The 11946-nt window shown below is 45.9% G+C and overlaps 2 protein-coding genes and 1 long non-coding RNA gene across 8 annotated transcripts; 2 read left to right on the top strand and 1 right to left on the bottom strand.

The window, feature by feature from the left end:
* The first annotated feature begins 546 nt into the window (after positions 1-546).
* LOC104820785 lies at positions 547-7300 on the top strand. Of its 6 annotated transcripts, XM_010551391.2 has the most exons (12): positions 582-742; positions 1842-1981; positions 2064-2428; positions 2784-2961; positions 3057-3285; positions 3669-3808; positions 4046-4335; positions 4433-4645; positions 4768-5268; positions 5387-6061; positions 6134-6679; positions 6765-7300. In XM_010551391.2, exons 3-12 carry the CDS (start codon positions 2156-2158, stop codon positions 6987-6989), a joined length of 3270 nt encoding a protein of 1089 aa, XP_010549693.1. In that variant the 5' UTR covers positions 582-742; positions 1842-1981; positions 2064-2155; the 3' UTR covers positions 6990-7300. The 6 variants fall into 6 exon arrangements, with proteins under 6 accessions (XP_010549691.1, XP_010549693.1, XP_010549690.1 ...); XM_010551389.2 differs by lacking the exon at positions 582-742 and adding an exon at positions 547-575 and having other exon boundaries at positions 1842-2428; XM_010551388.2 differs by having other exon boundaries at positions 1842-2428.
* Positions 7301-7749: 449 nt separating this feature from the next.
* Positions 7750-8139, bottom strand: LOC104820784. The gene is made up of 2 exons (XR_772971.1): positions 7974-8139; positions 7750-7873 (listed from the first exon to the last, which is right to left on the bottom strand). It is a non-coding gene; the product is annotated as an uncharacterized LOC104820784 (long non-coding RNA).
* Positions 8140-8179: 40 nt separating this feature from the next.
* Positions 8180-11688, top strand: LOC104820783 (protein QUIRKY). Its single transcript, XM_010551386.2, has one exon. The coding sequence runs from the start codon at positions 8402-8404 to the stop codon at positions 11528-11530; it is 3129 nt and encodes a 1042-aa protein (XP_010549688.1). The 5' UTR covers positions 8180-8401; the 3' UTR covers positions 11531-11688.
* Positions 11689-11946: the final 258 nt, after the last annotated feature.

The following is an 11946-nucleotide window of genomic DNA, read 5'->3' as shown; positions in this document are numbered from 1 at the left end:
TTTACATTTCTAAATTGCCAAAATCTGATAATCGTGTAAATATATGGTTTTTGGATTAAACCCATTCAGAGATCGGTCCTAAAAAAATCGAATATTTTTTTTTTCTCTTAACGCTCATATCTCGTGAGTTTTCATCTGTACCCACAAAAGCTTGATCTTCATGGATACAAATTATAATTATAATTATTTAATTACAGTAACGAAGGAAAATTATCCAATGGAATGCAGCCATGTCATGATCTTCATGTCACATGAGCTGACGTGTCGTTTTGTTACCTTTTTACGATTATGCCCCCTTAGATATCCACCACAGTGAATCAGTGATTACAAGTCTTCTCAGACACGTGAGAATCTCGTCTCCCGAGGTGTTGCCACGTGGCACACGATGAGCTCTCTGATACGCAACCAGTTTACGTGGCCTTGGAGCCAGCTACTTCTCTACCACGAGTCTCACGCACGTCACATGCCGTGAAGGGCTTTCCCGTCATTTTCCATTTTTCCTTTAATTACTAAATTACCCTTCCGTCGGAGATCTTTCTCTGCCGTCCGCTCGGAAGTTTTATGCTTGTGTTTCTGTGAGTATATTCTCTCCTCGATTCGCTTCTTCTCAGAAATCTTCCTCATATAAGATTCCATTGTGCCCTATTTTATCTTCTCTTTCTCTGCCTTAATTAAATATCTGTTTCAGTTCGGCTTTCTGTTTCTCCTCTTAAATTATCGGTGTTCATCACTCGGATCTCAGGTAACTGAAAATTGGTTTGCCTTTTTGTTTTCCAGTAATTAAATCGAACTCGCGGGCGGTTTTCTTTTCTCTTTTTTTCTGATGGGTATATGGTAATGAGGTGAATTCTGAAGTTTTCGATTGAAGGCTTGCTCTTGAATCATGGGTGTTTCCGCAATTGTTAATTTTCGCGTGAACTTCTTCGGATTCTAATTTCTTAAGGTATTTTGTTCGTTTCAGACTGAAATTCCGTGTCTTTTTTTTTTTTTTAGTGGGAATTGATGTCTGTCTTGTTACTCGTTCGATTCCGCCAGTCATTGAGTCCTGGGGATCGAGATTCGCTGTTTGAGGAAAATGTCCTATGTAAGCGAAATCTCTGTCCGAAATGCTCAATGTCTTCGTTTGTGGTTGGGAAGTGTAATTTAATTTGATGTCTGGGATGATTTGTGCTAATCTGGGATCCTGTACATTTGGATTAGTTGTGAATTTCTCAGTTTCTCTTTAGTATGCCCTCCAAGTGCCCGAGTGTATGTCTGTTGCACTTTTTGTGTCTGTTGGCTGACACTGCAATAGAAATCTAGTTTAGATGTTTTGTTTCCTCGAGAGCCGGATTAGTCTTAGGATGCTGTATTGAATCTGATTCATGGGCATATTTAGCTGTCTGTACATCTCAAAATTCTCTGTCCGGATCTCTGTTTAAGTTCAAAGTTTATGCAGCAAATTGTCGTGAGATCGTTGCGTTTCGGGTCTTACTTCTTGAAAAGGAGTTTCGATGACGTGGTTTTGCTTTTCTAAAATTTGGATGATTCAGAGATCAGAAGAGGTGTGTAGTTGTTCTATGTTAAGTTCGTTTCTGGTTGAATTTTGTGCTATATATCACGATCAAGAACATTAAAAGATAATACTTTTCTTTATGGATGGTGGAAGTATAAATCACTTTAATGTTTTCTTAGATTCCTTCTTTCTCTCTCGTTCTTTGTTTTCTTTTGTCCAAAAGGTGTAAAGCTTTCTGTTTTAATTTTTGTTATATCCTGTCTATATTTCTTCCTAAAGATCCATGCCAGTGGCATACAAATTGTAAATCAAGTGTGATTTACAACTTCTGTTACTGTCTGATCAGGATTCTTTTGCATTCCTACGAAGTAATGGCTGCTCGTTAATGGCGAGAAGTTAGCGTAATAGCCAGTTTGCTTGGCAAAATTTGAGCAATTTGTTTGGATCATTTCAAGATACAAAACCAGTTCTAGCATGGAGTAGCCGGTATTAATCTCCTTCGAGAGCCAGACATCATTTTGATTGTCTTTTTGGTTGATTTATCGAAACTGAATCTGGCTCTTGAAAGTATTCGCCCAAGGCACACATTCGAGGATCCAGGCTACCAAGAAAATTTCAGCGAGAACTTCGAACTCCATTGATCATCAGTTGTTTAGAATCATGGAAGTGACGATCTCTCCTCAAACCCAAAAGATGAACTCCCAAACTCCGCGAAAAAGCTCGTTCATCGGCTCCCATAAAGATCTGTGGCTTGCTGTGCGGGTGGGGTCAGTTGCTGATGTGGAGTCGGCATTGACCATACTGAAGAAGAATGGGGGTAATATAAATTTAAGGAATGCTTGTGGTTTGACTCCTCTTCATATTGCTACCTGGAGAAACCACATTCCCATTATTAGGAGGCTCCTTGCAGCTGGTGCTGATCCTGAAGCCAGGGTTTGTGATCTAACCTTTGTTTGTCCTCATACAATTTTCTCTCGAAAGTTCTGGAAGATTGGTCTCGGTCCTCAATTTTTTTTAAACTGGCATCTGAAATGTGACTTGATTCAGTTCCTCATTTCCCATTGTCACCGTTTTTTTATGTTTCTCTGTTTTCACGTGAGATTTCTTGAGAAATGCAGACATCCTGTCTTGATTTTGTAGTCAAGATTGTACTCGGTGAAACTACATTGGCTTTTATTGGTTGGATGTATTTATCTTGTTAAATAGATGCTGATATCTAGTTATGGATAGTGATGTTCTTATAATGCTGGAATTGAGCTTGATATGTATAGGCCACGGTCCATTTCAGGATGGTGAATCCGGATGGAGTAGCCTTCACAGAGCTTTACATTTTGGCCATCTTGCAGTGGCCAGTGTCCTTATTGAATCAGGTGCTTCTATTGTCTTGGAAGATTCTAAATCCCGAACACCAGTTGATTTGGTCTCAGGACCTGTGGCTCAGGTCATTGGTGAGGAACGAACCTCAGGTAATTTCTCCTCAACAGTGATAGCGGAATTCTCACACTCTCTCGCTCTTCAGATTTGTGTGAAGTTGGAATATCAATTGTTTTCTTCTTTCCAGTGGCCACAGAGGTTTTCAGCTGGGGAAATGGTGCAAATTATCAACTTGGAACTGGCAATCAACATGTACAGAAACTACCTTGCAGAGTTGATTCATTGCATAGTTGCTACATTAAGTTGGTCTCTGCTGCCAAGTTCCACAGTGTTGCTGTTAGTTCTCATGGAGAGGTCTACACATGGGGTTTTGGAAGGGGTGGTCGCCTTGGACATCCCGAGTTTGACATCCACAGGTACTTATCCCTGTTTCCAACACTGTGCAGGATCTTTTACAAGGGATTTAGTTGATCCCGTCCCAACCAAAAGCTCGTGATCATGACCTATGGTCAAAGTAAAGTTCCCGTTTACCTTTTGTATAGTTTAAGATTCTAAATTTCGAGGTTTGGTTTGATAGAAGGTTACTTCTCTATAAGCGGCATGGTCACTTATGATGAATGTATTTGTACTATGGTCGCTTTCCTTATTTCTGCATAGGGCGATCGATATTCCAGTGTAGTCTTGTGAGTCTAGGACCATAGATGTTGCTACGACCATCTTCTTTAAGCTAGCCCCCATACTTTTGAAAGGTTATGTAAAAACCACAATCAGATTTATTTTTTTGTTCTACGTATCTCAGTGGCCAAGCTGCGGTTATCACTCCCCGCCAGGTGATATATGGTTTAGGATCCCGCCGAGTAAAGGCAGTTGCTGCTGCTAAGCATCATACTGTTATTGCTACAGAGGGCGGGGACGTATTCACTTGGGGTTCCAATAGAGGTACAACTTTACTAGGCTTCCTATTTTACGTGAACGGGATCTGAATCTCCATGAGTGTAGTTGAGTTATGTTCTAGTTCGACTGCTTAAGCCATGCTTTTATGTTGATGTGAATAAAGGGCACGTCAATATGAACGTGGTCAAGTAGAGCTGTGTCAAATCCATTTGGGGGTTGGCTCGTGAATCGCGATTTTTCTGCCTGTAGAGAGTTTGACGGTGTTTTTTTGATGCCCTGCAGAGGGTCAGCTTGGTTATACCTCTGTGGATACCCAGCCTACGCCACGAAGAGTGAGCACTCTTAAGGTGAAGATAGTGGCTGTTGCTGCGGCAAACAAGCATACGGCCGTAGTTTCTGAATCGGGTGAAGTTTTCACGTGGGGTTGCAACAGGGAAGGTCAGCTTGGTTATGGAACCTCAAACTCTGCATCAAATTATACTCCAAGATTGGTCGATTACTTGAAAGGAAAGGTTTTCGTAGCGGTTGCATGTGCAAAGTACCACACTCTTGTGCTGCGGGATGATGGAGAGGTGGATTTTTCTTGTTACGTAATCCTAATGTTGAAAATTTTGGTATTAACCATCATTGTCTTGCATTTTAAGCTGATTCCACCTGTCTCATTGCCAGGTGTTTACTTGGGGTCATCGGCTCGTGACACCGAGGCGTGTCGTTATTTGCCGAAATTTAAAGAAATCAGGGAATGCACTTCTGAATTTCCATCGGAGGAAGCCTCTTCGTTTGACTGCCATTGCTGCGGGAATGGTACACAGCGTGGCTCTCGCCGAAGACGGTGCTCTGTTCTATTGGGTTTCGTCCGACCCCAATCTAAGATGCCAACAGGTTAGATTTGCCTTCTCTGAAACTCCTTTAGCTAATAATATCGAACCCGAGTCCCTGAGCTAGAATGTAAAAAGCAGATGAATATGCCATTGAAGCTTTCTCTCTGTTAAAATTCTTTACAGTTGTATTCACTGGTTGGGAAAAGCCTTGTGAGCATCTCGGGCGGTAAATACTGGACAGCTGCAGTTACGAGTACCGGTGATGTTTACATGTGGGACGGGAAGAAGAATGGTAAGGATAATAAGCCGCCAACTCTTACTCGTCTCCACGGTGTGAAGAGGGCTACATCAGTTTGTGTCGGAGAAACACATCTCGTGGTTGTGGGTTCTCTGTACCACCCTGCCTATGCTCCTAACGCGGTGGATAAGTGTCAGGCCGTGCGAGCTGATAAATGCGGGGAAGAACTCGAAGAACTGGACGAGGGTTTTATGTTCAATGATGCCGAATCTGATAACATGATATCGTCTGTCCAACATGACGATTCTAGGGAGAGGAAAGTGCCTAGCTTGAAAAGTTTATGTGAGAAAGTGGCTGCTGAGTTCCTAGTAGAGCCCCGAAATGCAATTCAGCTGCTCGAGATTGCGGATTCTCTTGAAGCAGATGAGCTGAAAAAGTACTGTGAGGTAAATTTTTTGACCTTCCCTTGCATCGACCCACTCTGAGATTAGTTTTAATTGCCACTGGAACAAGGTTCAGAACCAGTCTTCTTTTCTTAATCCTTTTTTTTTAATCCTTCTTCAGGAAATTGTTATCCGAAACCTTGATTTTATCTTGACGGTTTCACCGCAAGTTTTCGCAAGTACATCACCCGATGTACTTGCTTATCTCGAGAAGTTACTCGATGACAAATCAACCCAAGCATGGAGTTTCCGTCGCCTCCCAACACCAACGGCAACATTCCCAGTTGTTATAGACAGCGAAGAGGAGGAAACTGAAGGCGATATCCTGAAAACTCGGGACAACCATATGAAACACTTGTCCTCTATTGTTGAGGAAGGCCCTCGATCGGATTCCTTTTTACAGCCACAGGACGAGCTGAGTCAATGTATCTCAAGACAAGTCCGAGCTTTGCGGAAAAAGTTGCAGCAAATCGAGATCCTCGAAGCAAAGCACTCGAGAGGGCATTCTCTTGATGGTCAGCAAATGGCTAAACTTCAGAAGAAACTGGATCTCGAATGTTCCCTGGCCGAGCTTGGTATTCCCATTGAGATGGCCCCCGAGGCAAAGTCCACATCTCCTATGCAGCTCGATGGAAAGGCCAATCGAAAGGCCGAGGGTTCGAAGAAAAAGAAGAAGAAGAACAAACAGAGGTCGGCACAGGTGGAAGCGGTGGCTGATTTTGAAGGAATGAAAGTGGAAGCAGATAAATCGGGGAGTAAATTTACCGAAGAAATTCCTCAAGTTCTCAAGCCTAAGGTATGCCTTGTTCGTGAGATATGTTCCTTACTGTGACATTTGGTTGAATTGCTTCGCTTCTTACTCGAGCAGGATGGTGACGATACCCTGAACGTAACTATTTCCACTGAGTTCTCGCAAGAATCGGACTTTGTCTCACTGAAGAAAGATGCAACATCCGATTCACCGAAGAACAAGAGATCATCAACGATTCCCAGCAAGAAAAAGAACAGAAAGGGAGGCCTTTCCATGTTCCTGACCGGTGCACTTGATGAGACCCCGAAGCCTGTCACTCCTCCACCATTGCCCAAAAAAGAGGGTCCTGCTTGGGGCGGGGCCAAGATCTCAAAGGGGTTTGCTTCGCTTCGGGAAATCCAGACCGAGCAAAGCAAGATCCAGCCACAAGAATCTGTGAGGAGTATTAAAACCCATCAGGGAGATGATTCTTCTTCTAGTAGAACAACAGCTGAAGGGAAGATACCACTGAGTTCCTTCTTGACATCGAAGCCGATTCCTGTGGTTTCTTCATCTAAAACTACTCAGCAATCTGATTTGGAAAGAGGAACAGCTTCTTGGGCATCTTCAGGAACACCTCCTCACTTAGCTCGGCCTTCTCTCAGAGACATCCAGATGCAGCAGGTACTAAGAGAGAGTGTGTTCTTGTTCCATGGAACCGGACATGTGTCGGGAAACTAATATTAACTTGGTGGTGTTGTCTGCGTAGGTGAAGAAGCAACAGTCCCTTTCCCACAGTCCGAAGACAACGACGTCTGGGTTCTCTGTCGTGATGGGACAGGGCTCTCCATCGGATTCGCCTGGAACGAACCGATGGTTCAAACCCGAGATAGAGGCTCCGTCATCGATCCGTTCGATCCAGATTGAAGAGAAGGCCATGAAGGATTTGCGACGATTCTACAGCAGCGTCAAGGTAGTGAAGAACCAGATCTGATATGGCGATGGCGATGGCGATGGCGATGGTGATGGTGATGGTGATGGTGATGATGGCATCATCATCAGTGTTGTAAATCTGAGAGTGTACAGATAAATGGTTTTCATGTACATTTGGGATTCTTCTAACTTAGCAAAGTCTCGTTTCCTTTCTAGTTCCTATCAGTAGCAGCGCTTCACTGATGGATGATGATGCCTTTTTTTGAAGGTCTCTCGCATCTTTTAGCCAGATGTAACACTAAAGATTCTGGGTTAGAATTTCTTTCTTTATTTCAAGAAAGACCCTCACTTTAAGCATCATTTCAAATTTGATCCCCGGATTTTTCCGTCTCTGGCTTATTCAAGGACAAGAACAGCCTTCTCGTCCTGCAACTACACCCATATGTTGGATCCTTTGATCGAAAGTTTCGGATTGAAGTTCGTTCTTTGCACCAGCAATTCCTTTATCATTCTCCATAAAAAAAAAATGCAAACTTGAAAGTTGTTGGAGCGATGGGTGCAGAAAGTGATTCTCGAAAGAGGGTTTTCTAGATTCAATCCCGACACTTTTGAAACTATAGAATTTGAAGAACACGAATCACAAACTTTTTTTTTTTTTTGCGTACATATATATACACACACGGATTCATGTTCGTCTATGCCGTAAAGGCAGTGGTCAATAAAGTGCTCTAAGTAGATGCATGATTTCACGACCCTCTAAGCTTGACTCTAGAAAAAGGAACGAAAGGGGAGTGAGATAGACAGAATGTGAAACCAATAAGTAAAGGAAAACACGGCATCTTTGCCAATTACACCAAAGGGGAAGATTAATGGATCATCAGACTATGTAATATAAATAGAAAAAGAACCTTGTGTGTGTCATCATGTATGCACGTTCACTACTACCTAGCAAAAACGAATTTTGAAAATTAGTTTGATCAACGGACTTGAAAGATTATTTCATTTTTAAGATAGGTCTAAAAGACGAAGATGTTGAACCATCTACCTCAACCCTTGAGGTCGATGAAGAACAACTTTCGATCTGATGGTTAAGGTCGGTGAGAATCAAATGGTGATGTCGTTTTTCATGAAAGAACAAAAATGTAAAATAGATGCTTAAATCTGCATTGGCTGGACTCACCCCACCAATTTCCCTTTCAAAAAAGAGAATCTTCATTTGTCAAAAGCTGCTCTGAAAAAACACACACACTAAAGCCGAAAGTAAGGTGTTGTTATGTAATAATAATATATATATATATATGTGATAGATGCTTCTGGATCAAGTTAAAGACCTTGTACCTCTCTCTCTGTAACTCTATATCTAGGCTCCGACCACAATTTTTCAGACAAAATCTAAAATCTCTAGACTCCATCTCCATGCATGCATGCATGAAACAATCACCAAGCTAAGTAAGCAACACAGTGACATCAGAAATGGCGACCACTCGGAAACTGGTGGTAGAAGTAGTAGACGCTAAGGACCTCGCGCCCAGAGACGGCCAAGGGTCCTCCAGTCCCTACGTAGTCATCGACTACTATGGCCAACGCCGTCGCACCCGAACCATCGTCCGTGACTTGAACCCCGTCTGGAACGAGACCCTCGAGTTCAGTCTCGCCAAGCGACCCTCTCAGGTTGTCAGTGACGTTCTCGAGCTCGACATGTTCCACGACAAGAACTTCGGTCCGATCCGGAGGAACAGTTTCCTAGGTCGGATCCGACTCGGGTCTGGTCAGTTCGTCAGCAAGGGCGAGGAGGCTTTGATTTATTATCCCTTGGAGAAGAAGTACTTGTTTAGTCCTGTCCAAGGTGAGATCGGGCTCAGGATTTACTATTCCGACGAGCTTCCTCCGCCCCCGTCACCTTCTCCGGCGCTTGAACCCGTGCCGGAGGAGGCAAAGCCTGTGGAGGTGGAAACACCGAAAGAAACGGCCGACCCACCACCGCCATCACCGGCGCAGGATCCACCGGCCGAGGTTCCTGTTCCAAATGAAGAGCCACCGGTTGAAGCTACAGCATCAACGCCTCCGACAGAATCGCCGGAAAGTTCTGCGGCGGGATCAGAAAACCCACCGGCGGTTGATCCAGAAACTGCTGAGAAACAAGCGGATGCGGATCAGCCATCTCTAGCGGCTAATCAACCGGAAGGTGACGACATTGTGCGTGAGCCAAGAGACCCGGCCCCACCGCCGCCGTCGCCGATACCCGAAGTGACGATATCGAGATCCGTATCCGGATCCATACCCGAAACAAAAATCGGAGGAATCGGAGCTCCACAACCGATCCGGAGAACAATGTCGGAAACCGCAAGCTACACGTCGGAGATATCCGACGCCTCGACAATCGAACGGACCACGTTCGATCTCGTGGAGAAGATGCATTACGTGTTCGTCCGCGTCGTGAAAGCCCGATCTCTACCAATCTCCGGCAACCCAGTCACGAAGATCTCACTCTCCGGCACACAAATCCGATCAAAACCAGCCCGGAAAACCACCTGCTTCGAGTGGGATCAAACCTTCGCCTTCCTCCGCGACTCACCGGATTCTTCTTCCTCGATTTTGGAGATCTCTGTGTGGGACTCAGATTCTCCGGCGGGTTCCGACGCAGCGAGCTTCCTCGGCGGGATCTGCTTCGATGTGTCGGAGATCCCTCTCCGGGACCCACCGGACAGTCCCCTCGCGCCACAGTGGTACCGTCTCGAAGGAGGCGGGGCCCACCACGGTGACTTGATGCTCGCCACGTGGACGGGGACCCAAGCCGACGAATCATTCCCGGACGCGTGGAAAACCGACACCGTCGGAAACGTCAACGCGAGGGCCAAAGTCTACGTGTCGCCGAAGCTGTGGTATCTACGCGCCACCGTCATCGAAGCCCAGGATGTGTTGCCCCCGCAGTTAACGGCGTTAAAAGACGCTACGTTCCAAGTGAAAGCCCAGTTAGGTTTCCAAGTCCAGAAAACCAAACCCGCCGTCACTCGTAACGGCGTTCCGTCATGGAACGAGGACCTCCTCTTCGTCGCCGCCGAGCCATTCACCGACCAGTTAATCTTCACATTGGAGCACAGGACACCGAAAGGTCCGGTCACCGTCGGGAAGGTGCGCGTGCCCCTCACCGCCATCGAGCGGCGGGTGGACGAGCGCCACGTGGCGTCTCGGTGGTTCGGGTTCGAGGACACGAGCGATGAGAAGAGAGGGTTCAGATCTAGGGCACATCTCAGGCTCTGCTTCGACGGAGGGTATCACGTGATGGACGAAGCGGCGCACGTGTGCAGCGATTATCGGCCTACGGCGAGGCAGCTCTGGACACCACCGGTGGGAACGATGGAGCTCGGGATCATCGGATGCAAAAATCTGTTACCGATGAAGACGGTGGACGGTAAAGGATCTACGGATGCTTATACGGTGGCGAAATACGGTCCGAAATGGGTCCGTACACGGACCGTATCGGATTCTTTAGATCCGAAATGGAACGAGCAATACACGTTCAAGGTATACGATCCATGTACGGTCCTGACCATCGGGGTGTTCGATAGCTGGGGAGTGTACGAGAACGACGTCGGAAAAGAAGCCACGCGTCCAGATTTACGTATAGGAAAAGTACGAATACGTATATCCACGCTGGAGACGGGGAAACCGTATAGAAATACGTACCCACTGATGATGTTGGGTAACGGAGGCGTCAAGAGAATGGGGGAGATAGAATTGGCCGTTAGATTCGTCCGATCATCTCAACCGTTGGATCTCTTACACGTGTACACCCAACCGTTGTTACCGTTAATGCACCACATCAAACCGTTGGGCTTGCTACAGCAGGAGATGCTGAGGAACAATGCAGTGAAGATCATGTCCGTACACTTGTTGAGGTCCGAGCCACCGTTACGGCCCGAGGTGGTACGGTACATGCTCGACGCGGACTCGCACGCGTTCAGTATGCGTAAGATTCGAGCCAATTGGCTTAGGATCGTAAACGTGATCGGGGGAATGATCGAGCTAGTAAGGTGGGTGGACAACACGCGCCTCTGGAAGAATTCGACGGCCACGATCCTCGTCCACGCGCTGTTCGTCATGCTCGTCTGGTTCCCAGACCTCATCATCCCGACATTAGCGTTCTATGTCTTCGTGGTCGGCGCGTGGAACTACAGGTTCAGGTCACGCGCTCCAGTTCCGCATTTTGACCCCAAGTTATCATTAGCGGATACGGTGGACCACGACGAGCTCGACGAAGAGTTCGACGTGGTGCCGAGCAACCGACCGCCTGATGCGGTCCGGGCAAGGTACGACAAGCTACGGGCAGTTGGAGCGCGCGTTCAGACGGTGCTCGGTGACATGGCGGCACAGGGGGAGCGGGTCCAGGCCCTGCTGACTTGGCGTGACCCGAGAGCCACCGGAATATTCGTGGGGCTGTGTTTTGTGGTGGCGTTGATGTTGTACCTTGTGCCGACGAAGATGGTGGCAATGGCTTTGGGGTTCTACTACTTCCGCCATCCGATTTTCCGAGACCGGAAACCTTCGCCGGCGCTGAACTTTTTCCGGCGGCTTCCTTCGTTGTCCGACCGGATTATGTGATATGAAATTCCCTAATTAGTTGTCCGATGGTCCTTTTTGTGGAGTTGATAAAAGAAAGAAAAACGATTTACATGTCGAATATTTGTTCCGTAATTTACTCCTGGCAACGTTTGATTACCGCATGATAAATATGGGCTTAGTTTGGAGGCCCAATTCTAGTTTGGATTCTGAGCCTTAATGGGCCGTAATTGGGCCATGATGTTGGCTACGCTAAATAACGAGTTTATTACATAAATCTGCACGTGTGGAGTCACCCACTCAAGGGCTGTTCTGAAATAGATAAAATGCTATGGTAACTTCATTCAATTGCTAAATATACCCACAAAAAAAAAACTTCAATTGCTAAATTAGAGAGGCAAAAAAAAAAAGATTTGAAAAAAAAAAAAGCCAAGCCCAAACGGCCCAAACCTTAATCG

Source organism: Tarenaya hassleriana, unplaced genomic scaffold, assembly GCF_000463585.1.
Source record: "Tarenaya hassleriana unplaced genomic scaffold, ASM46358v1 Cleome32, whole genome shotgun sequence".
NCBI classification, from domain to species: Eukaryota; Viridiplantae; Streptophyta; class Magnoliopsida; order Brassicales; family Cleomaceae; genus Tarenaya; species Tarenaya hassleriana.
The sequence above is the reverse complement of the archived record's forward strand: the minus strand, read 5'-3'. Positions and strand labels throughout refer to the sequence as shown.